Genomic DNA, 27,989 nt, shown 5'->3' on the forward strand with positions numbered 1-27,989 from the left:
AAAAATGCATAAATGGAACTATGCTTCACAACTAGAGAGAACACATCATTTTAATCAATACCTAGTATCTGACTGAAGCCCTTAGCCACTAACCACCTTAAACCTCGCGAGATCACTAGGATACAAACCTTTCTTTTGAAGATCCATTTGCGGCAAACGGTCTTCTTTTGTTTAGGCAAGCTTACAACATCCCATGTGCCATGTTTCTCGACTGCCTGCATGTCTTCATGCATAGCAGCAATCCACTTCTCTAGGTCACCTTAAACAACTACTTTAGTGTATGTGGACGGCTCATGGATGTTCTCAACCTGTTCTGCAAAACTGAAAGCATAATGAACAATGCCACACCCTTCAATTAGGCATTTAGGTTTTGTAATGTCTCTCTTTCTCGTGCCATCTACAAGATATTCAATTTATTGCATCAAAACATGGGATGAGTGTTGCACAACATCAACATCATGAACCTATGTATATGGAGCATCATCAATCTCTGTATCTGGAGCAGCAACATCATTATCCACAATTTACATTTTGCTCCTCATCAAGGTGCTCCACCTACACAGTAACTTGTTGCGGATATATATCAAAAGTATCCGTGGAGAAATTGTCATGATACACAACAGATTCATTGAAAACAACACTCCTGCTCACGAAAACCTTATTATTTTCAGGATTTCATAACCTATATCCTTTTACTTCTCATCTGTAACCAACAAACACGAACTTTGTAGCTCTAGGCTCAAGCTTTTCGTTATCAACGTGTGCATATGCGGTGCAACCGAAAACTCTCAAGTGTGAATAATCAGTTAGTGTACCAGACCATACCTCAATGGGAGTCACCTTATTAAGCGGAATGGATGGTGACTTTTTGATGAGGTAGCACGCGGTAGAGGTTGCTTCAGCTTAAAAACATTTGCCCATGGGAGCATTGTACAACATGCAACGATCTCTAGAGATGATGGCTTTGTTCATGCGCTCAACCACACCATTCCGTTGAGGAGTATACACGACGGCGTGGTGCTTGATGATCCCAAGTTTCTGCAATAGCCGTTGAAAGATTTTGAATAGAATTCCATAGCATTGTTAGTACGATTTATTTTTATCTTCCACTCAGTTTACCTTCTACAATAAATTTCCAATCCTTAAAGTCATCAAACTCATCATATTTATTTATCAGAAAATAAGACCACACTTTTTTGGAGTAGTCATCAGTAATTTTTAGAACATAACGAGCACCAGCAAGCGAGAGGGTCTACGGGAAAGTCCCCACAAATCATCATGTACATAATTTAATATACCTTATGTGGTATGAATATCAACATTGAATTTTAGTGTCTTGTGCTTATCAAAAATGCAATGCTCACAAAGTCCAAATCACTTACATTGCAGCCATCCAGAATTTCCCTCTTGATCAATTCTGTCGTGCCATGTTTACTATATGCCACGACACATTTTTCCTAGCCGCGTGAGAATACATGAACAAAAATAAAATTTCAGTTGCCTATTACCCCCTCTGTCCTTCTTACTCCGCGTATTAGATTTGTGTCAAGTCAAACTGTACAAAGTTTGATTCAATTTATATTAAAAAATATCAACATCTACAATACTAATTGTATATGTTACATTTCATAATGGATCTAGCAATACTGATTTAATTTTCTATAAGTTTAGTCAAAATCAAGATATTTTGAATTCGAACAAAACTTATATACAAACTAAAAAAAACTGAAGGGAGTAAATAACAACCATGAAATATGTATCAAGGTCTCTTTGTCAAAGGAACATATTTATATGTATTTGGTTTGCCGACCTAGTAGCAGTAATATACAGCTTGTTTGTACGTACGGCGGCATTGCTGTATATTTGTCCCTCCCGTCCCAGGCATGTGCGTGTACATGCTTTCTCTTGTGTCGTTTTATCTTCAGCCTAAAAATCTCCTCAATCGGTTAATTTGGTCGGTCGATTCTTACAGCAAATTTCTGGCTTGTTTTTTCTATTGAACAAGGTCGTATATACTCTCTTCCTGCAGCTGCCAGAGCAGAGCAGTGAGCAGCGCTAGTTAATTAACGAATCACAATGCCTTCATTGATTAATCAACCGAAAAACAACACTGTTTCAGCTTTGGGGATCTAGAGAAATAGCATAATTAATATGCTGGCGCAGATGCATACGAATTATAAGATGTTTTGAGTTTTTCTGAATCAGATTTATGTTCACACTTTTTGTGTGTTGTTCACTTATTTCAGCCCATACGTAATTCATACCAAAATATTTAATCATCTTACATTATGAGACGAGGGTGGTATCTTTTTTCGCTCTCCTTTAGTGGGTCAATCAAACAATAATTATATATATACTCCCTCCGTCTCAATATTTTTATCTTAGGTTTGTATAGAAATGAATGTATCTAAATATTAAAATATGACTATATACATTCATATCTAGACAAAATCTAAGACAAGCATTTTGGAACGGAGGGAGTATATATATACTCCCTTCGTTTTTAAATATAAGTCTTTTTAAAAAATTCACTAGAGATAATCTAGATCTTAAATTATGTCTATATATATACTCCCTAGTGAAACCTTTAAAAAGACTTATATTTAGAAACAGATGATGTACATGGATAAGGTTATCAACTATTAGAAAGAGAAGTCCACTATACAGTTATGAATTTCTATTTTTTTTTTAGAAATCAAACCCAACTCGTAAACCGCGTGAGAATAAACCTCCAACTTCAGAAGCCGTTTAGAGCATCTCCAACAGCCGCGCTAAACTAGCGCCGCCCCGCAAAATAGCCCGCTTTAGCGCGCGCGCAACACAGCGGGTAGCTCCAGCGGACGCGCAAAAACGGCGCGCGCGGCATATGCAGTTCAGCGCGCGTGCCGAAACGCAATCGCGCACCGCTTATTTGCTGCACCAGCTCCCGCGCGCTGGACTCTCCCGCGCTCGCTCCTTCACTCTCGTGTGCTCGCTCCTCCACTCTCTTGCGCTCGCTCCCCACTTTCACCCCCATCCGCTCGCGCCGCCGCCGCCGCTCGCGCCCCTCGGCGACCGTTCAGGCGCTTCCCCGGCCTATCCCCGCGCCGCCGTCGCCGCCCGCGCCCCCGGCGACCGTTCAGGCGCTTCCCCGGCCTATCTCCGCTGCCGCCGCCGGCCGCGCCCCCCGGCGACCGTTCAGGCGCTTCCCCGGCCTCCCCGCGCCGCGCGCTTCCGCCCAACCCCCTCCTAGTCCCGTCGTCCCTCGCGCGCCTCCGTCGTCCGAGGAACAGCGCCCGAGCACTCGCTGCCGCAGCGCGCCCGCAAGGTGTTCGACAAAACGCCTACAAGGTATGTATTGCTCAAACTTATGAATTTGGTGCATGTTTTGAATTGTAGTTTTTATAGTATAGTATTGAACATTGTAGATGAGTTCGTCGTATGATTCTTCCGAAGAAGAATTTGATATGAAAGAGGAGGAGGATCTTGCAATGATCCTAGCTATGCATATCAATAAAAAACGAAGCACGATGGTTCGGTTATGGGTCGGGAGAAAATTCGGAGAGATAGGATTGATGCCCATAACATATTGATGAAGAACTATTTCGTGGAGAATCCCACATACCCGGAGTCGTATTTTTGTCGCCGGTTTAGGATGAGCACCGACTTGTTCAAGCGCATTGCAGAGAAACTAGCGAGCCATGACCGGTTTTTCCAGCAAAGGAGGAATGCCGCCGGAGAGTTCGGGCATAGCACCTTTCTGAAGGTGACATCCGCTTTGCGTATGTTGGCATATGGTATCCCGGCTGATCTAGTTGATGATCACTTGGCTATGGTTGAGAGCCAAGCCATCATGTGTGTCAAGCGCTTTGTAGTGGGAATTGTGCAAGTGTTTGGCGAGGAGTATTTGAGATCTCCCACTGCTGAAGACGTCGCAAGGCTATTGGCGATGAACAAGGCTCGCGACTTTCCTCGCATGCTTGGCTCAATAGATTGCATGCATTGGAGTTGGAAGAATTGTCCAAAGGCATGGCATGGGCAATTCCACGGCCAAAAAAAGGGTTCCACTATAATCCTTGAAGCGGTGGCCAATCAGGAGACTTGAATTTGGCATGCATTCTTTGGAATGCCTGGATCTTTGAATGATATCAATGTTGTCAACCGGTCACCACTGATGAATAAGATTGCAGATGGTGAGTTGCCACCGATGCAGTTTGTAGCAAATGGCCGTACGTACAACTATGTCTATTATCTAGCGGATGGCATCTATCCAAAGGGGCAAACCTTCGTGAAGCCGTTGAAAAAGCCGGAAGGTAAGAAAAATCTTGATTTCCACAATGCTCACGCGGCGGCTAGAAAAGATGTGGAGAGCGCATTTGGGATTTTGCAAGCCCAATTTGCTATTGTGAGAGGATCGACTAGATTTTGGGATAAAAAATGCTTTGGTACATCATGCACGCTTGTGTGATCATGCACAACATGATCATCGAGAATGAGCGTGGCCAAGATTTAGACTACTCACAGTATGAGCTCTTGGGACATCCCGTGCGAGTGCAACGGAGGGCTAAAAGGATAGCCCGCTTTATTGCCTCCTATCATGCCATTCGGCGTTCCGCAACGCACAATGAACTTCAGAAGGATCTGATTGAAGAGTGGTGGGCATGACATGGATGAGAAAGAGCATGATTTCTGCATTCGACATTGTATTGTTCATGAACTATTGGTTGTGTTTGTTGCATTATATGTTGTACTGAACGATAAACTATTTGTTTGAGTTGTAATGACTATTTATTGTTGATTTATTTTGTTTATTTGATCATTTTTGCTCCTATTATTTGAAATGTATATGTGGTCTGTGCGTGTTGCGCGCGCTGTATTTTTGGGCGCTGCTAGAGCGGCGCGCGCTGTATTATAGCGCGGCCGTTGGAGGCAGCGCCTATCCCCGTGCTAAACCAGCCGAAGCGCGCGCGGCAAACACATTTTTTAGACGCGGCGCGAAGCGCGCCTGTTGAAGATGCTCTTAGAAATCAGGCCATTTAATAACCTATCTGCAACAGTGGCGGAGCATGAACCAGATATTAGGGGGCAAATGACTGAATATGAAATAAAAAAGGCTAGGATGCCATAGGGTTAGTAAATCGATATGCTGAACAGCTGAAGGATAGGGGTTTAAGGCCCCCTAATTGTCCCAAGACGCTCCGCCACCGCCACTGATCTGCAGTATAAATGGATGAGATGAAGTGCGATGATTGATTGTTAAACAAGACTATCCCGTTGAATTAAAGTAAGTAACTAACTGTGTCTGTATGCATGACATGTCAAATTTAGACAAGGCTCAACTGAAGAAAAGAAAAAAAGACAGTGATTGCCTAGAGCTAGCGTTGAACAGTCTTTGACGATTGATTGTCAATCAGAAAAAATGGACGTGGTCTGTCCATCCATGCATATGATAGCATCTCCTATAGCCAGTTAACATGCATGTTGACTCTGTCCAGTTATTTGACCTCGATTAGTCAAATCATGCTCATGCATCATTCAAATGCAGAGTCCGAAGATGATTTTTTTCTTTAAAAAGGAAAAAAGAAAAAAAGAAGTAGCAGCTAGAAAAAAACTGATTAAGCTAATATACTAGTGTGGTTTAGCTTCAGAGAAGGAAATGTGATTGGTTTTCAGACAACAACAAAAGAACACACACTTTTTATTTGTACCTGCAATTTAATATTCCAAGTCTTTTGCAATGAAATACACGTATATTCTCTCAAGCTAGCACCGTAAATTAATATATTCTCATTTGTATGTGACAAAAAAATCATATATTCTCGGTCGGTTAGCTAACTAGCTCATGTATATACCCGCAAAAAAAAAAACTAGCTCATGTATAACATATTTCGTGTTAAGAAAAGTATAACTGTATTTACGGCAACATTACGTACAGTGTTTTTTACGGATGGGCTGCAATATGTCCCTCCCATCCCGGGCATGCATCGTTTCTGTCGTCACCAGACAAGATAATAAAAACTAATATGGTCGGTTCTTACAGCGCGATCTCCCCCTTAATCTGCATCGCAAGATGCTAATTAATGGTGTCCCTAATTAATCACCCTACACAGGACTTTGTGTACTCCCTCCGTTACGGTTCAGAAGGCGTGCATGCAAATTCTCTAGGATCTAGGTGGTTATTGATTGGTTGTGGAGTGAGTTAAAAAATAGCATTCACACTACACATGCATATAGAAGGAGTACAACGGAATACTAATTAGCTGCTATGAGTAAATGCAACGTGCCTTAATCTTTGTCTATTTTAAAAACGCACGCAAGTCTAACTGTGCCTTCTAAACCGTGACAAGGGAGTAGCAGAGACAGTTAATTAATAATCAGTTAGTTGTTATCAACATATCACCAACGCCTCGATTGATTAATTAGTCAACAGGAAAATAACAACTGTTTGAATACATTTTTTGGCGGGGAACTAATTGAAGATTTGGGGATCTAGATGAATTACACCAAAAAAATTGTTTTCCACTTTATTTTTGGTTTGATGTTATTCTGTTGCTGGATATTGCATTATTAATAATATATGAACGTATGCATGTCAATGCAAGGCCAGGGATTATTCTCCTTTTTGAAGAAAAAAAATGCATGAGGCGGTCAGCCTCGAGACAAGAATGCAGACGAGACGATATGCAGATGCAGTGCAGTGCGCAGATGAGATGATTGGTTGTTGAATATGACTACATACCCCTGTTAAAAATAGAGTAACCACCTGTATATGTACTCCATCTCCATGACATATGTATATATACAGTGTTGAACACTCTGGCTTGCCGGTGAGCTGGTAATCAGGATTCAAGAACGATGGATGTGGGCTAGCTAGCTTCTTTACATGTTTGAGCCTGTCGGAATGACTTGATCATGATTTGACCGGTCCTAATGCAGGTCCAATCACACTCTTGGCCAGCTAGCTGGAAACATGTGTGGGTGTGTCAGTGTGTGCACTGCACTGCGTGAACACTCCATGGACACACACAGAAAACCTAATTAACAAAAGCCGTCTCTGTCTTACGCATGGAATTAATTACTGAAACCTTGCAATGCCCAATAGAGAAAAAAACAATGAGGAATTGCAATGCCCAATAGAGAAAAAAACAATGAAATACTTCCTCCGTTCTTAATTTCTAAAGGTTTCAATGAAAAACTACATACAAATGTATATAGACATATTTTAAAGTAAACATTCACTCATTTTACTTCGTATTTAGTCTCCCAGTAAAATATCTAAAAATGCTTATATTTAAAAACGGAGGGAGTAGTTAACTAAAAGAGGTCAGAAGTAGACCGGGTGCAAAGCAAGGTACGTACGTAGGTAGCATTGTAGCCGTGTTCCCAAGATTTGGTGCCCTTAAACAACTAGATCTGATCCGGGCCTGAACTTAATTAGGAGAGGAGGAGGCCATGTGAGCGATGCCCTGCCTGCCAGATCAAGTGAGACACTTATCTGCATGCCATGCCACAGTCGATGTTGATGATGATGAGACCAATTCACCACCGCAGGCTCTTTCTGCACCTCGATTAATTAGCAATTAACTTTTTTGACCAATGAAGGCACTGGAGGATGAGCCCCCTTTGCCTTGTATAGAAGAATGGTGAATTTACTTGAATGTTAATTATAGGTGAAGGGTTAATCCAGTACTTTGCATCCTCAGCCTAAACATGGAAATTAATGCCTATCCCTTTGAATCAAAAGCAAGTGAGACATCATCTTCTCGGCATGTAGGTCACTTTGGTCGTGTCCGGATGTCCTCCATGCCGAGCTTGCTGGGTGCATGGAGGGGCTGGCCCTAGCACATCAATAGACGCATCTCCCAGTTATTTTGGAGGCTGTCCAGATGATCAAGGCTAGCAACAAGGATCGGTAGCAGTATGCCATGGTCGTGGCTGAGGTGAAGAGGTTGATGGGTGAACGAGAGTGTAAGATGTCTCATATTTCTCGTGAGCAAAATAATATTAGCCATGTATTAATAAATTTTGGGCGATCCGAAGACCGTACCGTGGTCTGGCTCCTGTCGGGGCCCTTAAATATCCCTAACTTTATGTAGGGATGAATTCTTAAACTCTTGAGTAATACACTTCTTTTTACCCTTAAAAAAAAAATCAAAAGCAAGTAAGCAAGAAACAAAAATGGTTGACCTGGCCAGGCTGTGTGGCTTGGTATACCTAAGGGCGTCTCCAGCGTCTCCAACGAGGTTCTTCAAACAGGCAGCGTCCTATCCGGAACGCATAATCTAAATGTGTTGTGTTATTCAATACGGATATGTATCAATTTGTAGGATGGTTCAGATATACTTTCTTCCACAAATTGAAGGCAATTTTGAAATGGTTTTACCGGCGTCCCGACATCATCCAAGCCCGCGTTTGTCCGCCCTGACCCACCTAAACCCCTCCTCCTTCGTTCGTGCGGATTCCTACCCGTCGCCAACTGCCCACATTTATGTCGCCGTAGAGCGGCCGCTCCACATTGAAGACGGCTCAGGACCTTACGTTGGCTTCACCATCAAAGCGGAGCGCCGGCCGAGGGCGTGGGCCGTTGCACGACCAACTAAACATGCCTCCTCGCCGCATTCGCCTTCGGCCTCTGCTAAGCCCACCTCAAAGCCAAGAAACCTACTCCGACGACACGCCCGTTCACGAGCGAGCGTCATTAAACACAACATCGGGCAAGCTCCTTCCAATCGCCCGCTATTTAAAGGAGGCCAGACATCGGGCAAGAACCACACCACCCCGTCGGTCACATCTCCTTATTCCATCATTTTCTCCACACTTCTGATGGCGTCCTATGAGAAGAGGATGATCAGTTCCCCGGCATAAAAGCCGGTTGGGTGGTCCGCTGAGCCCGTCGGATACGAGCGAGGCAACTCGCTTCTCCACCTCCCTCGCCTAGACCGATGGAGGAAGGTGCCGCTCGAAGACGACACGTGGTTCAACAACTCGCCGCTCCAAGTCAGCCCGCGGAGGAGTGGCAAGTTGCTCTAGATGGGCACGCGAGGAGCATGGAGGCACATGCATCGTGGTTGGCATGGACAAGGTTATACACCATGCCATCCGTCGTCAACATAGGTAAAAATGCATCCGTTCGATGGAGAAACAAGCTGACTACACAGAGCTCGACGACGGTGGCCATCGCGTCTGCGTCCGACGTTGACACAGAAGAAAAGTAGAACACGGGAGGCCGTCGTCACTTTGGTCCCAAGATGGCCACCGTAGGAGAGTTGTCGGCGTCCACAGTCGGTGTCCCGTCCTCTATCGCAGGCCATACTCCACTCCGCGCCCCCAAAACAAGCAAGGTTCCACGTTTCACGGAAGCGGATGGAACCCTTCCCCTTCGATTGAAGCATCCTCTTGGCCACTCTGGCAAGTGGCACAACCGGAGATAGGGAAAACAGGAGGAATATGCCTCCGGGGCTCCCTACACCTAATAAGCAAGCTACGTGACATGGAAAGACAAAGGGATCCGTTGCGGCCGGCCGTAGACTAGTGTAGTGTATCCGTGTCGTGGGAATTTATCGATCATTATTGAAGATGCCTTAAGCCGAGAGAAATCTAGTTGGGCCGAAGAAGATACACCCCACTGGCATCAGCAGGAGCTGTCGAGCATGACAATAGCCAAGGATTAAGTGGGTGTTATTAGATAGTGGCTGCAGTGCAGGAACATGTGAGCTACCACTAGATTAGAGCATCTTCAACCACACTCCTTATACCCGTCTTAAACGTGTGGGCAGGTCGTCCTGTGAGCGTCCAGTGAGGAAAAATCGACCCACACGGACGCCCTAAATGGGGCCTTAAACGCCTGGGCTGACCGACACCCCTCATATCTAGCTCAAATATGGGGCGGATATGGGGGAGCTCGGGCGTGCCTCGACATGCCCCCCCCCCCCCATGAGCCCAGCCCACCACATACTCCACAAATGCCCCATTTCAAAAACTATGGACATCCGAAACTTCACTCTCCGTCCACTCCGCTTCCATTCCCCCACCCTCCGACCCGACAGCCGGCGACAAAAGCAACTCCGATGGAGCGAACATCAAGGTGGAGGAGGTGGCCCTCCGCATCGCGTTTCATCGGTCGCTGCAGGACCAAGCTGGCCCCGACGGTGGCGGATCTTCATCCTCCGGGCCCGTCGCCCATCGGCGGAGCGCCAATGATGTTGTCGGCCCATCCCGCGAGGCACGCAGCTCCAGCCGCTCCCGCTCTGGACGGTCCGCTCCAGGTCAGGTACACCGCCCACCTTCACCACCTTCTGCTCTGGAAGTGGTGCCCCACCACCGCTAGGACCTCGTGTCTACGCTGGGGACGGGCGCACGAGGATGCCCGAGTCCAAGGCGTGTGCAGACCGCCGCAAGCGGCAACAGGTGAGGGGGAGGGGGGGAGGCGCTGGCCGCGCGGCGTTCGATCGCGAGCGCACCAGTTGACCCTGAGGACACGCTCCTCACGGGATTCCTTCGTCGCTCGCTGATGTAGGCGGAGGCGGATGCACGTCACATCCTCCGCAAGAATGTCGACGCGCTCCGACTGGCCATGCATTTATTCGAGTGCGAGGCGGCGAAAAAGGCAGCGGCGAAGGCGAAAGCGGCCCGTCATGCGAAGGAGCAGAACCGCCTGCTCCGCAGGCTGTCCGACATGCGGTGTAGCTCCGACGAGGACGACGTCACCGCCTCCACCTCCGGTTCCGATGATGACGACGACGCTCCACCGCACGCCGACGCCTACATGGAAGAGGGGCACAGCCGCGTGGACGACCGGAAGGGGAAGGGGCCGGCGAGCAAATGGTGATTTCCTTCGCTCTTCCCCATTTTGTTTATATTTTAAGTATGTTTTTAAGTAGTTTGTAGTTTGGATTTGCCGATGAACTCCGATGAAATATGCCCTTTTGTTCGGCGATGTAATGTGATCCGATGAAGTGTGTTGGTATACTTTATTTATGTAGTGTTGCATGAGTTGTATGGAAATGAGGGTTCAAATATAAGGGACGTGGATATGAAAGACAACAAATGAGATGGATCCGGTCAGTGTCTGCGGACGTTTTTGGACGCGAAGGGTCATAGTAGCAAGTTCCGACTGTAGATGCTCTTAGCGTTGAGCTTTCTTAACACCCCAGAAGAACATAACGTAAAATGATGTTGGGGAACAATCCTGAACCCTAAAGGTGTGGAGAAAAGCAGGTGGAGGTGCATGCACACCTGTCATTACGCGATGCACGTATGCAGATCACTCACTCATCCCACACCTGTGATGGCACCGTTATTTATTCTCCTCCTCATATGTTTCACATATAAACATTGCTTCCAACTCAAGGCCTGGCTGTACTTTGGAACCTGTGATGCATGCTCCACCAGCCAGCAACCAAGCAAGCCTTGTGCCCTGCATCACTGCATGCATGACCTCAGATGACACCAGCATCATGTGATGGATTAATGTGCATCTGGATGAAGGATCAGTTGGCTCTTAATTAATTAATATAATCTACCATGCAACTAGGTCTCAAGACCATAAAACTAGGGCTGAGGTCTGTGGCGAACTCGTTATCCTTTGGTTTCAATTTTGTTGTCACTGTCAGATGATTGGGCCTCAAGAGCTGTGCAGGGAAGGGGATCCGATGAAACACCTAGCAAGATCATTGGCCACATCAGGATCAGATTAAAGGCTGCATCCTGCATGCATGAGCAGGCTCAGTCCTTTCTCAGTCACTAACTAGATTTTATATCATACTCCCTCCGTCTCAAAATAAGTGTCTTAAGCTTAATACAATTTTGTAGTAGAGCTAGTATAAAGTTGAGATACTTATTTTGGGACGGAGGGAGTATAGTCTTGCTCTAGCATCGAGCAGATGGAACCAAACTGAACAAGGGTAGTAGGACACGGTGGTGTAAATAAGTAAATTTAGCAGACACTAGTTAAAAAAACAAGTAAATCTGGTTTTGGCTAATTACTCCAATATTAGGTGCAGCTTTTCAGTTAGCATGGCATGTGTGGTACTGTACCTATCTATCAGGGTTGTGAATGTATGTATGTATCATGGTGACATGACTTGCAAGCACTAGAATAAAATGCAGGGCAGCTATTCCCATCTGGCTTGTCTTTCTTGTTGACATGTGCATTGTAAAGTGGCACACTGAAAGTTGGGAGCTTGGCCTTTTCCTACAGATCTAAGAACGGTCGACATGACATGTTCCTCTCTCCACTTTTATGTATGCCTTCTTCTTTTCGTTGAGATTACAGTGCAGTTGCTCGGTGCAACACATAAACCAACAATGGAAGGTAGAGAGAAGAAGAAAAGAAAGCAATTCCAGTGCTTCACACATAGACATCTCATTCCAGTACTGCAAACACAATGTGTATATACTTCCTTTGTCCGAAAATACTTGTCAAAAAAGTAGATAAAAAATGGATGTACGTGAAACTAAAATACGTCTAGATACGTTCATCTCTCCGACAAATATTTCCGGATGAAGGAAGTATTTTTTGGGAAGAATGAAACAAATTTCATCAACAAAATAGAAAACGGCAAGAACCACTAGAAAAACAAATTTCATCAACAAAATAGAAAACGGCAAGAACCACTAGAAAAACAAATTAAAGAGTAACACATATTTTTTTCATTTCTCTTGAAGAAAGCACACAACGGCGTCTTAACTTTAGAACAATTAATCATGAACATCACGCCTCAAGATCGGTGTGCCTAGCTGCCGCCCTCACCCGGCCTGCGTCGTCTCCCTGCCGACTGGGGGGGGGGGGGGGGGGAGGATATCTCACCGGCCGCCTACACGCTCCACCTCCCTCCCTCCCCTTGCCGCCGCCTAAGGGGATCGCCGGCAAAGCCCGACCGGCTTCGGGGATGGCCGCGGCGGGGAGTTTTCTCTGGCTGCATTGCGGATCTCGAAAATCTGACCTTCCTCGACGACGGACGGGCGGATCTGAGGATGACTTTAGCTGAGGCCGGTGGCGGCGGTGGTTGGCCGAGGTGAGGCGTTGGCGCTCGAGGCCGCACCGCCTCTGTCTCCCTCCGGTGGGCACACAACTGCGGATGCGGGTGGGAGGGCTCCGATCTGGGTTCGCCCGGGCCTAGCGCGGGCTCGTGAGTCTGGGGCGGCGGATCTGCGCCGTCCTGGCTATGCGGTGGAGTTCCAGGCGGGGGCTCATGCAGTGGCGGCTGCGGGTAGGCGGACATGCCCGACCTGGGCATGTCCAGGCCTGCGTTGGTGCTTACGGTCCGGCGGTGCAAGGTGCAAGGTGTTGGGGCTGCGTGGAGTTGGGTACAGTGCGGTTGGCTGGTGGTGGTGTGCTTGCGTGTGGATTCTTCAGATGAAAATCTTGCTTGAGGCCGGTGGTGGCAACATGTGTGGATGTTGTTTTCCTTCTTGAAGGCATCACCGAGGAGATCTGCCGTCTTGTGCCTTTGTGATCCTTTCTCCGGGTGAAAACCTAGATCCGGCTTGTCGGATCGGTAATGGGGTGTGCTTGGCTACCTTACTTTGTTGGAAGCATTGTCTTGGAGAGGTTCCAGATGGAGCACACTTGGTCAGTGGTGGTGCGGATGGTCGGGCTTCGACGCTTGCCCAAGGATGGTTGTTACACGACGGTGTTGGCAGCATGAGCACACTTGACATGCAGTGTGCATCAGACAAGTTTGTTCGTCCTCCTCTCGGTATTGGAGCGACACATGTTTGCCTTCTTCCGGACATGTCTTCTCGCTCTAAGGTTGATGAGGTTGACAAACACAATTGTGACAAACATGCTCGATGCGTGTGTCCTTCTTTGTTCTTGCAGCAAAGTCGAAGTCGTCGGGTCGCGAGCGCGATCGGTGATATACGATGACACTACAATGGCTGTGGTGTACTCTATTATTCTTGTTTTGTTTTACCTGCGTCCATGTATGTCATTTGTGTTGTTGTCCTAGTTTAGGTAGGTGTGATTGCTTGTTGTACAGGTTTTCGTCCGGTTTTCCTTTAATAAACCAACCAGTTCTCGCCGTTGGCGTACTTCTTCTGAATGAAATCTTAGGAAAACTCCAACGGGCGACCCATTTCGTCTGCTGACGTCCATTTGGGTCGGCGCAGACACAAAAGTTGGTCCAACGCGCCGACCCAAACAGACGTGCGTCCTCTTTTCGTCCGCGGGCGACCCATTCCCGACCCATTTTTGAGCCGAATTTCCGTCGTCGCAGACACGAGACGGACGCGCGCTCACCTTCTTCTCCCTTCGGGACCGCTGGTCGGTCGCACATTGGTCTCCCCCCATCCAACAGCAACCCTCGCCCCCTTCGTCGCCGACGTCGTCGCCCATTTTTTCCGGTGACTCTGCCAGCTGTCGGTCGCGACCAAGAAGCCGCCTCGCCGCCCCGGCAAGAGTCTCACCGGCACGCTCGTCGGGCGCCGGCCACTCCCTTCGCCGGCCGTCTCCTTCGTCGACGCCCGCAAGCTGTTCGACAGTTTGCCAAGGTACAAAATGGACTCCACCGACAAGTTTTTTTTTTACAATTTCCTTTGCGACTCCGGCGATTCATCGTCCGATGATGAGGAGGAGATATTGGCTACCGTGTTGGTCCATCACCACCTCAATAGCCAGCGGCCGTTGTTCCCTTGCTCCATTCCGGGCCACCTTCCGGCGTTGAATCGCAAACGAGAGAGCGGACATCTTCTTCTTTGGAAGGACTACTTTGATACAACAAATCCATTGTTCAAACATCAGAAATTTCGCCACCGTCTCCGTATGAGTAGGCATCTTTTCAACCGTATTAGAGAGGGGGTGGTCGGCTACGATGACTACTGTGAGTGCAAAAAGGATGCCTTTGGAAAGATTGGTTTCTCCTCTTATCAAAAATGCACTGCCGCCATCTGAATGCTTGCATACGGAGTGCCCGGTGATCTCATTGACGAGTACGTCTGTATGAGCGAGTCTACATGCCTAGAGTCCCTGTATAAGTTCTGCAAGGCTGTTATTGCTGTGTTTGGTCCTAAGTACTTGAGAGAGCTGACTCCTGAATATACAACCCGTTTGTTGGCGATGAATGCCAGTAGGGGCTTCCCAGGGATGCTTGGCAGCATAGATTGCATGCACTGGGAGTGGAAGAACTGTCCTTATGCTTGGGAAGGGCAGTATAAGATCCATGTCAGGGCTTGCACTGTCATACTAGAGGTCGTGGCGTCTCAAGATCTCTGGATCTGACACTCTTTCGTTGGCATGGCCGGATCACACACTTCTATCAACGTGCTTCAACGCTCGCCGGTGTTTGCTAGGCTTGCCGAAGGCAACTGCCCACCGGTGAACATTACTATCAAGGGCCACAACTACGACAAAGGATACTACCTGGGTGACGGTATCTATCCTCAGTGCACCACTATTATCAAGACAATCCCCAACCCTGCCGGAGAGAAAAGAAAAAGATTTGCCCAAGAGCAAGAGAGTGCTAGGAAGGATGACGAGCGTGCCTTTGGTGTTTTGCAATCTCGATGGGGCATAGTTCGGTATCCTGCTAATACATGGAGCACGCAGAAACTATGGAAGGTGATGACTGTTTGTGTGATCATGCACAATATGATCGTAGAAGATGAGCCCAGAACGTGTGTACGGTCAAGGGATTCAGTTTATGGATGAGAATGTTGTGCCTGAGCATGAAGGAGCGGCAACCTTTGAATAGTTCGTCCAATTTCATCATGACATGTATGATTAAGAAACTCACGTGTAACTGTAAGATGATTTGGGTGACCATACGTGTGCTCATGTTGGCAACCAATAGGTGTATCTTCTTTATTCGGCTTGCAAAACTATGTGAGACATTTTTTCTTTTATTCGACTTGTAAAACTACGCTATTTTGTTGAAACTATGTTATTTGACAATATGTTTGAATGTAAAAGCAATGCAAAATGAGCTATTTGTTGAAATAGGGCGGCCAGCCGGACACGCTGTCACATATAGGTCAGCACGTTGGGCGCAGTGCCGACCCAAATCAAAAATAAGACTGATGTCGGGCGGGGGGCTGACCCAGACGGATAAAAAGCGGACAAAAGCGTCGTCCTTTTGGATCGGCCCGTTGGAGTTGTTCTTAACAGCTCTTCTGCTAACTTTTAAAAAAACTTTAGAACAATTTTGTATTAAAATTAATAAAAAAATCAAGACGCTTATTTTGAGACAGAGGGAGTATCACATATCAACTCACCTTCAATTCAGATAGAATTCCTGGATAAATAGATGGATGGATAGGATATGGTTGCTTTTGGGGGTGGTCACGTGTTGGAGCGTGGTCTTTGATCTCAAGGTTAATCATGCAAGCAATGGGCATTGCATTGGCACGTGAGTGGGCCCACTAGCACGTTGGTGTCATTCAAGCCTCAAGTACAGTGATCAGCGAGTGTGTGTGTGTGTGAGAGGGGGGGGGGGGTGTTACTATAGCTAACTAGATGAAAAGTGATCATCGATGTGGATGTGGTCATACACGGGACCCCCTAACCCCTATCCACGAGACAAGACCACAACCCCTTCTTCCTTTGCCCACTCTACATGTTTATGTTTATCTATCCCGGCATGCTTGCAGACACTCGCTGCAACTCCAAGCTCATGATGCTGAAACCTATGTAGATATGCATGGACATTAATGTGTGTAGATCCAAACTAACTCTAAGTGATGCATCTGTGTGTCTACGTGTTTGTGTTAGCTCTGTAACAAATAAACAACAACAACAACAACATTTCCCAGTTTAATTTAGACACGCGGCAGATGATCTATCAGCAGCACAAATCATGCCATCCATCCATGTGTGTGTGTGTGTGTGTGTGTGTGAGCCGAGATCACTCACACCCCATGCATACTTGACGGTTTGTATGTCATATCCCAAACCTGATGATTTGCACTGATCATCCATCCGTCTGTCTACAAAGCTGTTTGCATCAGCTGATATTGTCATGTCACATGAAACCGGTGCATGCACTGCAACAGCAACACGGGCTAGGAGCTGGTTTTAGGTACTAGGTACAAAGGGAGCTAGGGTCCTCCATAACCAATTAACCATAACATAAGCCTTGTCTTTCTAGGTAGGGGCTTTGCTCACTGTAGCATGGTCAATGCCCTCCCTGCACAACCAAACGATTCTCCAGCACAGTGCCACAAACCATTATTTCCTTCCTCCTCTGGCATGCATTCTCGTGTCTCCTATGCATGTTCACGCATGCATGTGAGGGCCATGCATCTCAGAGTAACCGCGTCCACATTCTGAAATGGGTCGGCTTGACCGTTCAACGGAGAGGCTGACCCAAATATACCGACATGCAAAAAAAAAATGCTCGCATGAAATAAACTTAATTAAAAATAAGTGGTCGGTCAAACCCCGGCGAAAGTGCACTTAAACATAATTAAAACATAAAAAAAAAGTCTGCGCCCGCCGCCCCGCACGCTGCCCTAGACATCGTCGGCCTTGCCCTTGCCCTTGGCGCCGACGCCGCCGTCGTCATCGCCTGTGAGGTCGATGAAGGCGGGAGCAGGGCCAGCCCACCTGAACGCCGCCTGGTACGCTGCCAGGGCAGCCTCCTCCGACGTCTGCTGGGGTGGCGGCATTGCGGCTAGCCGGCACGCTCCTCCTCCTTCTCGTTGAGCCGGAGCGCCTCCGCATCGCGCTGGATGGCGGCCTCATAGCGCACCTGCTCCTCGCCGTCGGCCTGCTCCTAGCGGAGCCAGTGCGCCTTCCAGCGCTCGAGGTGGGCGGCCTCCTGCTCCGGCGTCGTGGCGAAGTGGACGGGGGGCGCGCTGACCCACTCGCGGTACTGGCCCATCCACGTGTAGGTCTCCTCCGGCCAAGTGGGTGTAGGCAAGGAGCGCTTCCGCATCGGGCGGCGGCGGTGGCGGTGGCGGCACGGACAGCGGGGTGTGGACGGAGTCCCCCGCCGCCGACAGGGTGAGGGCTTGCTCCAGCCCATCCCAGCACGCGTCCTCCTCGAGGCGGCTAACCTCCAGCGACTGTTGCAGGGCCTCCTCGAGGGGGGCCTGGTACTCCTCCTCCGCCTCCATGTCCTCCGGTTGTACCTGCGGGGGCGGCGGCGGGAACTGTGGCGGGACGACTTCAACACCCGAGCGCCGTTGCTCCTCGTGTTCGAGGGCGAACCAAGCCTCCCAGTTGGGAGAGTCGGCGGTGTACTCAGGCAGCCGACACTGCTCCGGCGTGAGCTGCGCGCGGCGCCGACACACCTCGTCGTCGTGCGCCCGTTGGCTCCGCGGAACCACCGACACCGGTATCCGCTGCGGATCCAGGTGCCAATGGTGCGGCAGCGTGACGTCGGGGTAGGGGAGGGGTTGCCTGTACTTTCAGTGCCACCGTGCTTGGTGCACCGGGATGTGCAGGCGCCGACGTTCAAGGCGGAAACGCGCCGGCGGTGAAGGAGGAGGAGGAGGGGGAGCACGGGAGGACGAGGCGCCGGGGGTGCCCATGCCCTTGCCATTGTTGAAGATGCCCATGGCGGGCTAGGGTTTCCTGTCGCCAGCGAGGAAGCAAAGGGAGTGATGGGGGGGCAGATGTGGACGGGAGAAGTGGATGAGGCCAGCCCCCCGCCACACGCGTGCTTAAAAAAGGACGCTTCCTGAGGCTGACAAGTGGGCCCGTTGTCGGTGGTCATCATAAATAAGACGACCGGTGGCGGTTGATTGTCTACAGGTGGGGACGCGACGGACGCCGAGGAGACGCGCGGCGCGTCCGCGCCAACGCAATTTTGAGCCGGAAATGGGTCGGCGTGGACGTCAGCCGGACGCGATTTGCGTTTAGATCGGTGCGTTGGGCGTCCACTTTTATCCGCGTCAAACCAAACGGACGAAATGAGTCGCCCGTTGGGCGTCCACTTTTATCCGCGTCGAACCAAACGGACGAAATGAGTCGCCCCATTAGAGTTGCTCTCATGCTATGCGTCGCCCTCTGTCCCTGTCTGACCTGTGACAAATGGCCGGCTGGATCAATCATCCAGCCAGCCTCCCACTGCCGTGGCCGTGAGGGCACTGCCTGCTAGCTGCCCCCTACCAGCCTCCCTGTGCCGGGATCGTCTGAGGATCTGGACCGTCGGTGAGCCCCCAAGGACGGCCCGGATCGGCAGGGACCGTCGGAGGGAGAAGACACGCACAAGAACCCCATGACCCCCCTACATATATATACAGCCTATCCAGCCTCTTGTTTGTTGCTACTCAATCTTTTCTTGACAGATGGCTTTCTTTTTGGTCAGCGAGAAAAGATGGCGATTTCCGCGCGCGGCCACTACAAGGAGTATGGATCTATCCATACCAGCAAGTATGGACGCCGTTGCCTAGTCAGTTGCAAGTTGCAAGGCAAGGTCAACCCCTCACATCAATGCAGACCTTGGCTAGATGCTGTGCCATGCCATGCCATGCCATGGATCAAGTTGAAGACCTGCAGGAGGACTTGACCACAGGTCCATGTCCATATCCATACCCAACTGAAGAAGGAGCTGGCTGCATGCTGCATGCACTTGCACTAAAAACTGCAGCAACAGCATGCACATCTTGGATCCTTGGCCTTGTTTCTTCCCATGATGCATGGTGGACTGGGGCTGGAGCAGAGCAGAGGAGGTGGAGAGTGAGTGAGGTCCAGCTCTCCTTGCCCATCATCGTCATCCTCTCTCTGCAAGCCCATCCTTCCTGGTTGGTTCTCATCACAAGTGGCACCAAGATTGGAAACTGCACTCCCTGCACTGCCCACCTCAGGAGGATTCAGTGATCAAGTGCCATCTTTTGGTCATGTGCTCCTGCTGTTTGCAATCTGAATGGATGAGTCCCATGGTACAAGGCAGTGGAGTGCTACAGGCTGTGGTGTCTGTCCATACACATGAAGCCCATTTGTTACAGGCTGCTCAATCCAACAATTTTCTGAAATCAACTCAACTGCCTTTGCAAACACGAGGCATCACAAACACACAGGAACACAAAGCCATTTCCGCAAATCCAAGGCCGCACGCACCGGCCTAAACCACGCTGAGCGAAAAGAGGGGGGCACGGCCTGCAGACCGAAAAAAACCTATACAACACTCGTCCAAGTTCAGTTTCCTAAGCTACCTTAGCCCTAGCAACTGGGGAAAAAAACCTAAGCCCTTTTTTTTTGACACCGAGCAACCGAGGACGAAAACTCAGTGGAACGACAACGAATCAATGTAAACATTCTGCAAAGACCCTAGCATGTGCGACGAAATATTTTCCTGTGAATCCCTTGACAACACCAAGTACATCCGCCTGCGCCTTGTAGAGGGGTTGTTGAGTAGATCCTACAAGATGTTGGGCACTTGCGCCGAGAGCCTCTCTTGCAGCTCTCTCATCCTTGAGCAGAGCTCCACCTTCTGCTCCTTGTAGCTCTGGAGTAGGAAGTCCTTCCCTTCTATCACCTCCTTCAGCTCGCCGACCTCTCTCTTGAGCATCTCCACCCTATCTGCCTCGCCGTTCCTCTTCTCGACACCGATACAGTGCAGCTCAGGGTCATCAATGCTGCTATCAGCGTAGCCATTCGCATGCCCATTGGCGGCATCTGGTTGCCAGTTTCCAGCTTGCAAAGGCTTGTCGCGGGAAAGCGCTTCTGCCACACAATGATCTGCGATGATCTTCCTTAGCTGCTGGATCTCCCTCTCGGATTCGAACAGATCTCGGTTGGCACCATCCAGCTGGGACTGCAAATTGGCGGTCTGCGTCTCCTCGATGCTGAGAGAGTTCTTAAGATCTGCTATCTGTGTTTGCATCTCCATGATCATCTCATCACGTCTCCTGAGGTGCTGTCTCAACTTCTGTATGACCTCTCTCTTGATATAGATGTCAGACCCTGATTCTGAAACACATGGAGAGCCAGAACTGTTTGAGTACTGCAATGGTCTGCGAGGATCTTCAAGCCGGTCAGGTGATGACGTCCACATGACGCCACTGTTCTCTTTGCTTGATTCTGGCCCTGGTATCTTTGCAAGAGGAAGGGATGGTTCATCAGGTTTTGATAAAGAACTTGCAGGTCCTTGCTTGATTTCCACTCCACCATCTGCAATTCCCGCACATAACAACCAACAGTTAACATTGTTTCTGCCTTTTTGCAATGACTGTTAAGTCATAAATAAAAATAGCAAGACAGCGTCCAGTGTTAGCCCAGTCAAGGGACAGTGCAATTTAACAATGCTAAACCCGCTGCATAACCACTTTGTCAGTATATTGCCAGTGTGTGGCTTAGTTTTTTTGCTTCATGGCCAGTACTCATGGATTATGTTCAAGGTATGGCAGATTACATAACTGTAATATCATAATCCAATGAGGCAATGATAGTTAATGACATCAACTGTGTTACTGTATTTACAATGCCAGCTGAAAAAACTCAACACTGCAGACTGCGCAGTTTGCTGCAACCTCGATGAATACTCGGCAACAGAGCATAAATTAAGCTGCAGTAGAAGTTACCTGAGACACAGCAGTAGCAATTGGTTTCATCATCAAACCGGTACAGATTGGAGTGCAGTTCACAAGATCCATGTCTTCTTTTCGCTGGAAATTCAGATAGTCAGCACTCAGCAGACAGCACATATGACTGCAGTTAGAACTACAACTGCAAATGAGAGCATCAGACCTCTGGAGGTATTATTTTGCTTCTTGGTATCAAACATTTGCTTCAGCTTGCACCCAAATCTGACTGAAAGAGTGCTCAGAAGGACTCCTCCTGCGACAAGAACCCAGCTCGGCCCTTCTCCCTGGGCATGGTTAACTTTTCCCGCCTTCTGCACGCTCCCATTACTCTTGGAGGACCTCATCCTAAGAACAGCTTGACCTAGACAGGCATGAATGCATCACAACATGCCAAGCATCATGGTTCCATGCAGTACAGGAAACAAATAAAGGTACATTTCACCCATATAAATACGGAAAAGGAAGCGGGCTGGCCCCTTTCCGATCTTAGTCTCGCCCATACAAATATGGATCACAGGGGCAAAACAAGATTATACTGCTGCTGCCGCTGCTTCAGCAACAAATATGCAAATATGGATCACAGGGGCAAAACAAGATTATACTGCTGCTGCCGCTGCTTCAGCAACAAATATGCAAATATGGATCACAGGGGCAAAACAAGATTATGATCTACAGCAGCAGTTTTTACTGCAAAGGAACTGAATTGCACGACCTAAGTGAGCGAACTGGGAAGATAACACGGGCATCTCGCCTTGGCATTCAAGTCTGAAGGTGGCGTGTACATGAATGAAATGGAGGACCACGCCACACGGTACTGCATCCTAGGTTTCTTTTTCGAGCGTATCCTAGATTTCCAACCAAGAGGAGCTGCATCTCCCTCGAGTCTGGCGGCTTGGGATCTCACTACCTCGGCAATAATCCATCCATGGAGGGAGCTAGCTCGAGAGACGACGGCGGCGGCCAGCTAGCTATCACAGCCACCCCCGCGGTTCATAGGACCCTAACGGCGTCGAATCCTGCTCCTCCCGGCGGTGCTAATGGCGCGCCCGCGCATCAGTCGGCCATTTCCAGCCAGACGGGACCCTGGTGCTACTGGATCTGGGGCGGTTACCAGGCGAAGAGGGGTTTCACCACTCACCGGTCGGTCGGGCTACCCGGTCCGGGAGCTGCTCCGGCAGTGACCGCGCGTCCGCCCGGTGCACGGACGGCGTGGACTTGCCCCGCCCGCCGCCGCCGACGCCGCCGCCACCTGGCGAGAGTTGGGGGAGTGAGGACTCTGAGCGGAGGGAGGCAGAGAGAGACTGGGGCTCAGCTGGTTGGGATTTCGGCGGGCCTGCGTTCAGTTGGGCCTTGGGCCCTGGCTCAGGAGAATCGGCATCCACCATGCGCTGGGCCCTTGGATCAAAAGTTGGTCTCGGAGAAATACACTGATCTCACATCTTCTTCATCCACTAAAAAACAAAACTAATCTCACATCTTCAAGAGTTTTATCTTCTTCGTCATCGTCTAGCGATCCTCGTGTGAGAATAGAATTTACTCTTCTTCTTTTGGAGAAGCCATGAAGGTAGAGAGTTTTTTGTCCTCATAGATCCGATTATTCGGAATTGTTGAGCTTATGTTGGTGTGTCAAACTTTTTTTGTTCGTTTGATTCTTTGTGGAGTTGAAATCTTTCATCGACACAATGATAAAGATATTGTGATCCAACGGCCTGCACTTCTAGGGGTCATCTCTGGCCCAAGTACGTTCATTGATCAAGGCTTCATCTTTGTGGATGGACAACTCAAGGCGCTTTTGAAAACCAGTATTGATAATTTTTGTGCGGGTAAAGGAATGAGAACATTGTTGCTCCAATCCAATTGCAATCTTTTTACGGAAGTCTTTGGAGTACTTTTGTTAGCAGAGGTTGATACAGAGAAGAAAGTGTTTTCAAAAGATTTCATTGCAACTCTTAGTCATAGGAGTTACTTTGTATTTTTTTGGATGTTAGATCCAAATCAGCATACTTGTAATTGTTACGAGTATAGACATACTTTTTAGATATTTTACTATAAATTACATATGGATGTATATAGACATACTTTAGAGTGTAGGTTCATTCATTTTGCTTTGTATGTAGTCTGCAGTAGAAACTTTAAAAGAACTTATATTTAAAAACGGGGGAAGTACATTTGTACTACTACATGCGAGGCTATATATTGTCGATGCATGAAAAAGCATGGTGATTTTTTGTCTGCACGGCTCAAATCCTCGCAAGGAAAACACACAAGTTCACAGTCTGCTACACATCATCACTTGACTGATCATCCACACAGATGGGCCAAAAAAATAATGTAATCAGCCTACAAATCCACAATAACAACGCAAGAGCTCACAGCCTGTTACACACACAATCACTTGACTGGTTATCATCCACAGAGGTCTACTAAGGCAAGACATCATCAGCATCAATGTAAGAACTGCATGCATGGATAAATGCTACTCCCTCCGTTCCTAAATATAAGTCTTTGTAGAGATTTCACTAGTGGACTATATACGGATTCCTAAATATAAGTCTTTGTAGAGATTTCACTAGTGGACTATATACGGATGTATATATGCATACTTTAGAGCATAGATTCAATCATTTTGCTCCGTATGTAGACCCTTAGTGAAATCGCTTAAAAGACTTATATTTAGGAACGGAGGGAGTACATTGCTGCCTGAGCTCAACAGTGCAGGTTCAGGTGTCACTGCAGGGGAGTCCATCTTTGCAAGGCGAGTGAAGTTCCTTCATCCGGCCTGGGGGAACCCCCGGCTCAGTTGCCAAGTCCACCTCGGCTCGCCTCTCCACAGCCCTTCGCCTTGCGACCGTCAGCTTACGCAGCCCTCCTTCACCCCTTGTCCGTGAGCTTATAACGATCTCAAGCTCCTTCTTGCGGCCGTGCCACTTCGATCGTGAAAAGAGAATAAGAGTTTGGAGTTAGTGTCAGGACAAGATGAAGATAAAAGAAACCGTGTAGCATGCAGCAGCATTTTTCAATGGGTGCAAGGAGTAAGACCAAAGGGTGAATGGGTCTACATTTTTGGAGCATTCTAATAAAACAAAAAAGATTTAAATAAGTATGACAGTGGCTGATGGACCTTTTCTGATAATGGAATTCATATGTCACCAACCATCTTTGTAAGCGGGGAGTACTGCAAGCAAAAAGTAATAAGCCTAAAAGCTTTATGATCAATCAGAAAAGTATTAGGATGCAAATGTCTATGTAAGCTCAATCGCAAAAGTATTATCATGCGACATTCTCATAAAATAAAACTGATCCAAATAGTTCGGACAACGATGAAACTGTTTCAGATCAAAACAAAAATAGCTTCAGATTATGTAACTAACCATCACTATAAACAAAGGGTCAGAAATTTTTTAGGATACAAATGCCAGAAACGTATTAGGACGCAATGCAGAGAAATATAGGAAATGTCCATTACCTTGGTCAGCCTCTCTTTAAGCTTTGTTCTTGTGGATGCCAACACCTGTCTCGGCTGAGCATCTGACTTTTGTGGCACCAGCTTCTCAGGTTTCGCCTTCTTTGTTCTAGTCAGCGGCTCCATTTTCTCTGCTGCTTGAAGCTTCTTGGCAACAATTCTCGTCACCGCCCTTTTAAGCTTCTTGGTTACCTGTTCTTTCTCTTTGTTCCATAGGAACATACATAACATCTCAGACTGTATCTTGTCATAGCTGTCCCAGTCCAGCTTATCTTGCCCGTGGCCACCTTCTTTGGCTGCCTCAGCGATAGTATCTGACCAAATACGAAGGATCATCTGTCTTGACCTGACAGAAATCATTCTCCTCTCCCACACCTTTCTCAGCGCGGCGCTTATTTTGTCTTTGCTCGATTGTCTGAAATACGACCAAACAGAATTTTAGAGCTACATACCAGCTATTTTATGTATACACCTTAAAATAACAGAAACATGTATTTATGATTTACCTATGCAACCGATGGTGTCCTAGCATTTTCTTCTTAACCTGGGATGACAAAAGTAAAAAGGAGAGCAACTGGCTTGAATTTTCACAGAGCATAACAAGAGCAGTTTATTCTTTGTGAGATGCAAAAGCGGGCTTCTTACATGACATCACCTTGGGATCTCTGAGAGCCTCGATAGTGCTCTGCTTGATGCGCTGCCTGTGCTCTACAACACAAGAGAGAATGTATCAGTCCTCCATATTGTACTGTCATGGCACCACATTGTCATGCACAACCGAATCGCCGAGGTAAAACAAAATTCTTGGCGAGATCGTTGCCGACACACCTTGGGTTAACTTCCTTCCTTTGGTCCAGGGAGCCTTCCCCTTGTTTGCAGCACTGATCTTACATCTTCTCTCGATCTCCTTCTTCGACAAACCACCAGGACTGGCGCCGCCCAATTCCAGATTCGACGGTGGGCGGTCGTCTTGGACTTGGCCCATTATATCGCCCTGGTTGGCTGAAAATGCAGAAGAACAATGACGGTCCCATCGTTCCTCCATGCCGCCGGATGGTTGTCTCACGGACGATTGGGGCAAAGCAAGCTCCCCATGCTGCGTTAACCGACCGAGCCGTCCAACTCCTTTCTGCTCTGGCGGCATGTGGCGCTTGCAGCATACGAGCTTGGCTCTTGGAGACGTGGCGGTGCACTGGAAAGCCATGGTAGGCACGGTCGCCCTGCATGTGCTCACAATTTGGTTTCAGTGAGCGTTCAGTGTTCACTAAAGAAAATTCAGCAGGACTCGACGGCCTTGAGCTGTACTACTACTACGAGGAAGCTGAACTTGCTTGAAGATACAGTAGTTATTTACAGATGCAGTGAAGAAGGGGAACTGGGCGGGGGAAGCAGCATGAGCGAGCATCCCAAGTCAACAAAGGAGTGTATAAGAGGGAGAAACGGTGGCTGTTGGAAGAATACCTGGCGCAATGCGCGGCCGCCGCCATGGATTTCGTGGGGACGGAGGTCCGAGGGGAAAAGGAGCGGGAGCGGGAGCTGGCTGGCGGCGGCGGCGTGAGCCGGAGGGAGGGGAGGAACTGGCCGTGGTCGGGCAGGCAGGCGAGTGGATTTGGATAGGAATAGGATTGCTCTACGGCCAGGAGCATCTTGGGCTTGGGCCGGCCCTGCTCACTGCGACATTCGCACTGGGCCTCCTTTACCCTCTCACCCAAACCGGCCCACGCAATCTTTGTGGGAATATCTTATTGGACGCACACTGCGTCAAATTGTCGACCATTCGCAAAGACCTAACGATCACGCAACAAGCTGGGCCGGCCCATTGACAGGTTGCAGCGATTCCGGTATTGGGAACCTTCTAGAGGTTCCCGGCACTTTCTAGAAGATTTCCTGAACCGGTTTTTCTTTTTTCCCGTTTTCTTTCTTCTTTTTTTGTTTTCTGTTTCTCTTTCAAAAATGTTTTTGGTGTTCGAAAAATGTTTCAGAATTTGTAAAAATGTCCCGGAATATGAAAAAATGTTCCAGAATTTTGAAAAATAATTTAGAATTTTTAAACAAATGTTCTAGAATTTTTACAGATGTTCCAGAATTTTAACAAATGGTCTATAATATTTATAAAAATGTTTCAGATTTTTCAAAAAAATGTTCCAAATTTTGAATTTTTTTCCTATTTTAAAATGTGCATATAAGTTAAAAAATGTTCCTGTTTCAAAAAATGTTATTGTCTCATTTTTCATTTTTTTACTTCACTTTTGTTCCTTTTTTCCTATTCTTATTTTTGTTTGACATTTTCTAAATTTTGTTTTGTATTTCAAAAAATATTCTCATGTTCATAAGTTATATTTTAATGTGCATGCTTCAAAAAATGTTTCGGCTTCCAAAATGTGTTCATATTTTCAAAAAATGTTTCAGCTTCCAAAATGTGTTCATATTTTCAAAAAATGTTCTCCTATTCAGAAAACTGCATGATTTTTTTTTAAATGTTCCATTTTTCATAAATTGGTCACAATTTTCAAATAATGTTCTTGTTTTTACGTTTTTATAAAAAAAATTCCTGTTTTACAAAAAATGTTTCTCTTTTTCAAAATTAGTTCACAAATTGAAAACTTGTTCAATTGTTTTTCCAATTCTTAAAATATTCATGATTTTAAAATGGTTGGGAAGTTTAACAAATGTTCCTCATTTTCTAAAAAATGTTTGCCATTTCAGAAAATGTACGTAAGTTCAAAAACTGTTCCTGTTTTAAAAAGTGAGCATAAGTTAAAAAATGTTCCCGTTTCAAAAACTGTTCACAAAAGGAGTATCAGAATTTGAAAAAAATGTACCTGTTTTCAAACAAAAATCATGGTTTCAAGTATTGTTCACATATTCAAATAATGTTTGTATTTTTAAAAATTCTTCATAAATTAAGAAAAATCCATTTATAAATTTTGTTTGCTTTCCAAAAGATGTTCTTAATATTATTTAAAAATTATTTCCTAGCAGATTTAACTTGTAAGATAAACTGTATTTACTTTTACAACTGTTTTAGAAACAGTCACATTTACCTTAAGACACGGTCTTGCGTGATAGAAAAAGTGGT

At 47.3% G+C, this 27,989-nt stretch overlaps 2 protein-coding genes across 2 annotated transcripts; both read right to left on the minus strand.

The window, feature by feature from the left end:
- Positions 1-19,891: 19,891 nt before the first annotated feature.
- LOC123452287 lies at positions 19,892-22,847 on the minus strand. The gene is made up of 4 exons (XM_045128923.1): positions 22,586-22,847; positions 21,611-21,808; positions 21,445-21,528; positions 19,892-21,034 (listed from the first exon to the last, which is right to left on the minus strand). The coding sequence occupies exons 1-4, from the start codon at positions 22,830-22,832 to the stop codon at positions 20,283-20,285; spliced, it is 1,281 nt and encodes a 426-aa protein (XP_044984858.1). The 5' UTR covers positions 22,833-22,847; the 3' UTR covers positions 19,892-20,282.
- An 880-nt stretch (positions 22,848-23,727) lies between these two features.
- Positions 23,728-26,510, minus strand: LOC123452294. Its single transcript, XM_045128936.1, has 6 exons — positions 26,372-26,510; positions 25,739-26,130; positions 25,566-25,618; positions 25,417-25,454; positions 24,914-25,325; positions 23,728-24,374 (listed from the first exon to the last, which is right to left on the minus strand). Exons 1-6 carry the CDS (start codon positions 26,395-26,397, stop codon positions 24,168-24,170), a joined length of 1,128 nt encoding a protein of 375 aa, XP_044984871.1. The 5' UTR covers positions 26,398-26,510; the 3' UTR covers positions 23,728-24,167.
- Positions 26,511-27,989: the final 1,479 nt, after the last annotated feature.

This window comes from Hordeum vulgare, chromosome 1H (genome assembly GCF_904849725.1).
Source record: "Hordeum vulgare subsp. vulgare chromosome 1H, MorexV3_pseudomolecules_assembly, whole genome shotgun sequence".
NCBI lineage: Eukaryota > Viridiplantae > Streptophyta > Magnoliopsida > Poales > Poaceae > Hordeum > Hordeum vulgare.

Coding starts and splice junctions, on each gene's coding strand:
- LOC123452287 (XM_045128923.1), bottom strand. CDS start 22,832: ATGGTGGATGCCGATTCTCCTGAGCCAGGGCCCAAGGCCCAACTGAAC. Junction 21,809..22,585: donor CCGGGTAGCCCGACCGACCG/GTGAGTGGTGAA, acceptor ATGCCTGTCTAG/GTCAAGCTGTTCTTAGGATG. Junction 21,529..21,610: donor GCAAAATAATACCTCCAGAG/GTCTGATGCTCT, acceptor CTGAATTTCCAG/CGAAAAGAAGACATGGATCT.
- LOC123452294 (XM_045128936.1), bottom strand. CDS start 26,397: ATGGCGGCGGCCGCGCATTGCGCCAG. Junction 25,619..25,738: donor AGGAAGGAAGTTAACCCAAG/GTGTGTCGGCAA, acceptor CTTGTGTTGTAG/AGCACAGGCAGCGCATCAAG. Junction 24,375..24,913: donor TTAAAGAGAGGCTGACCAAG/GTAATGGACATT, acceptor TCACGATCGAAG/TGGCACGGCCGCAAGAAGGA.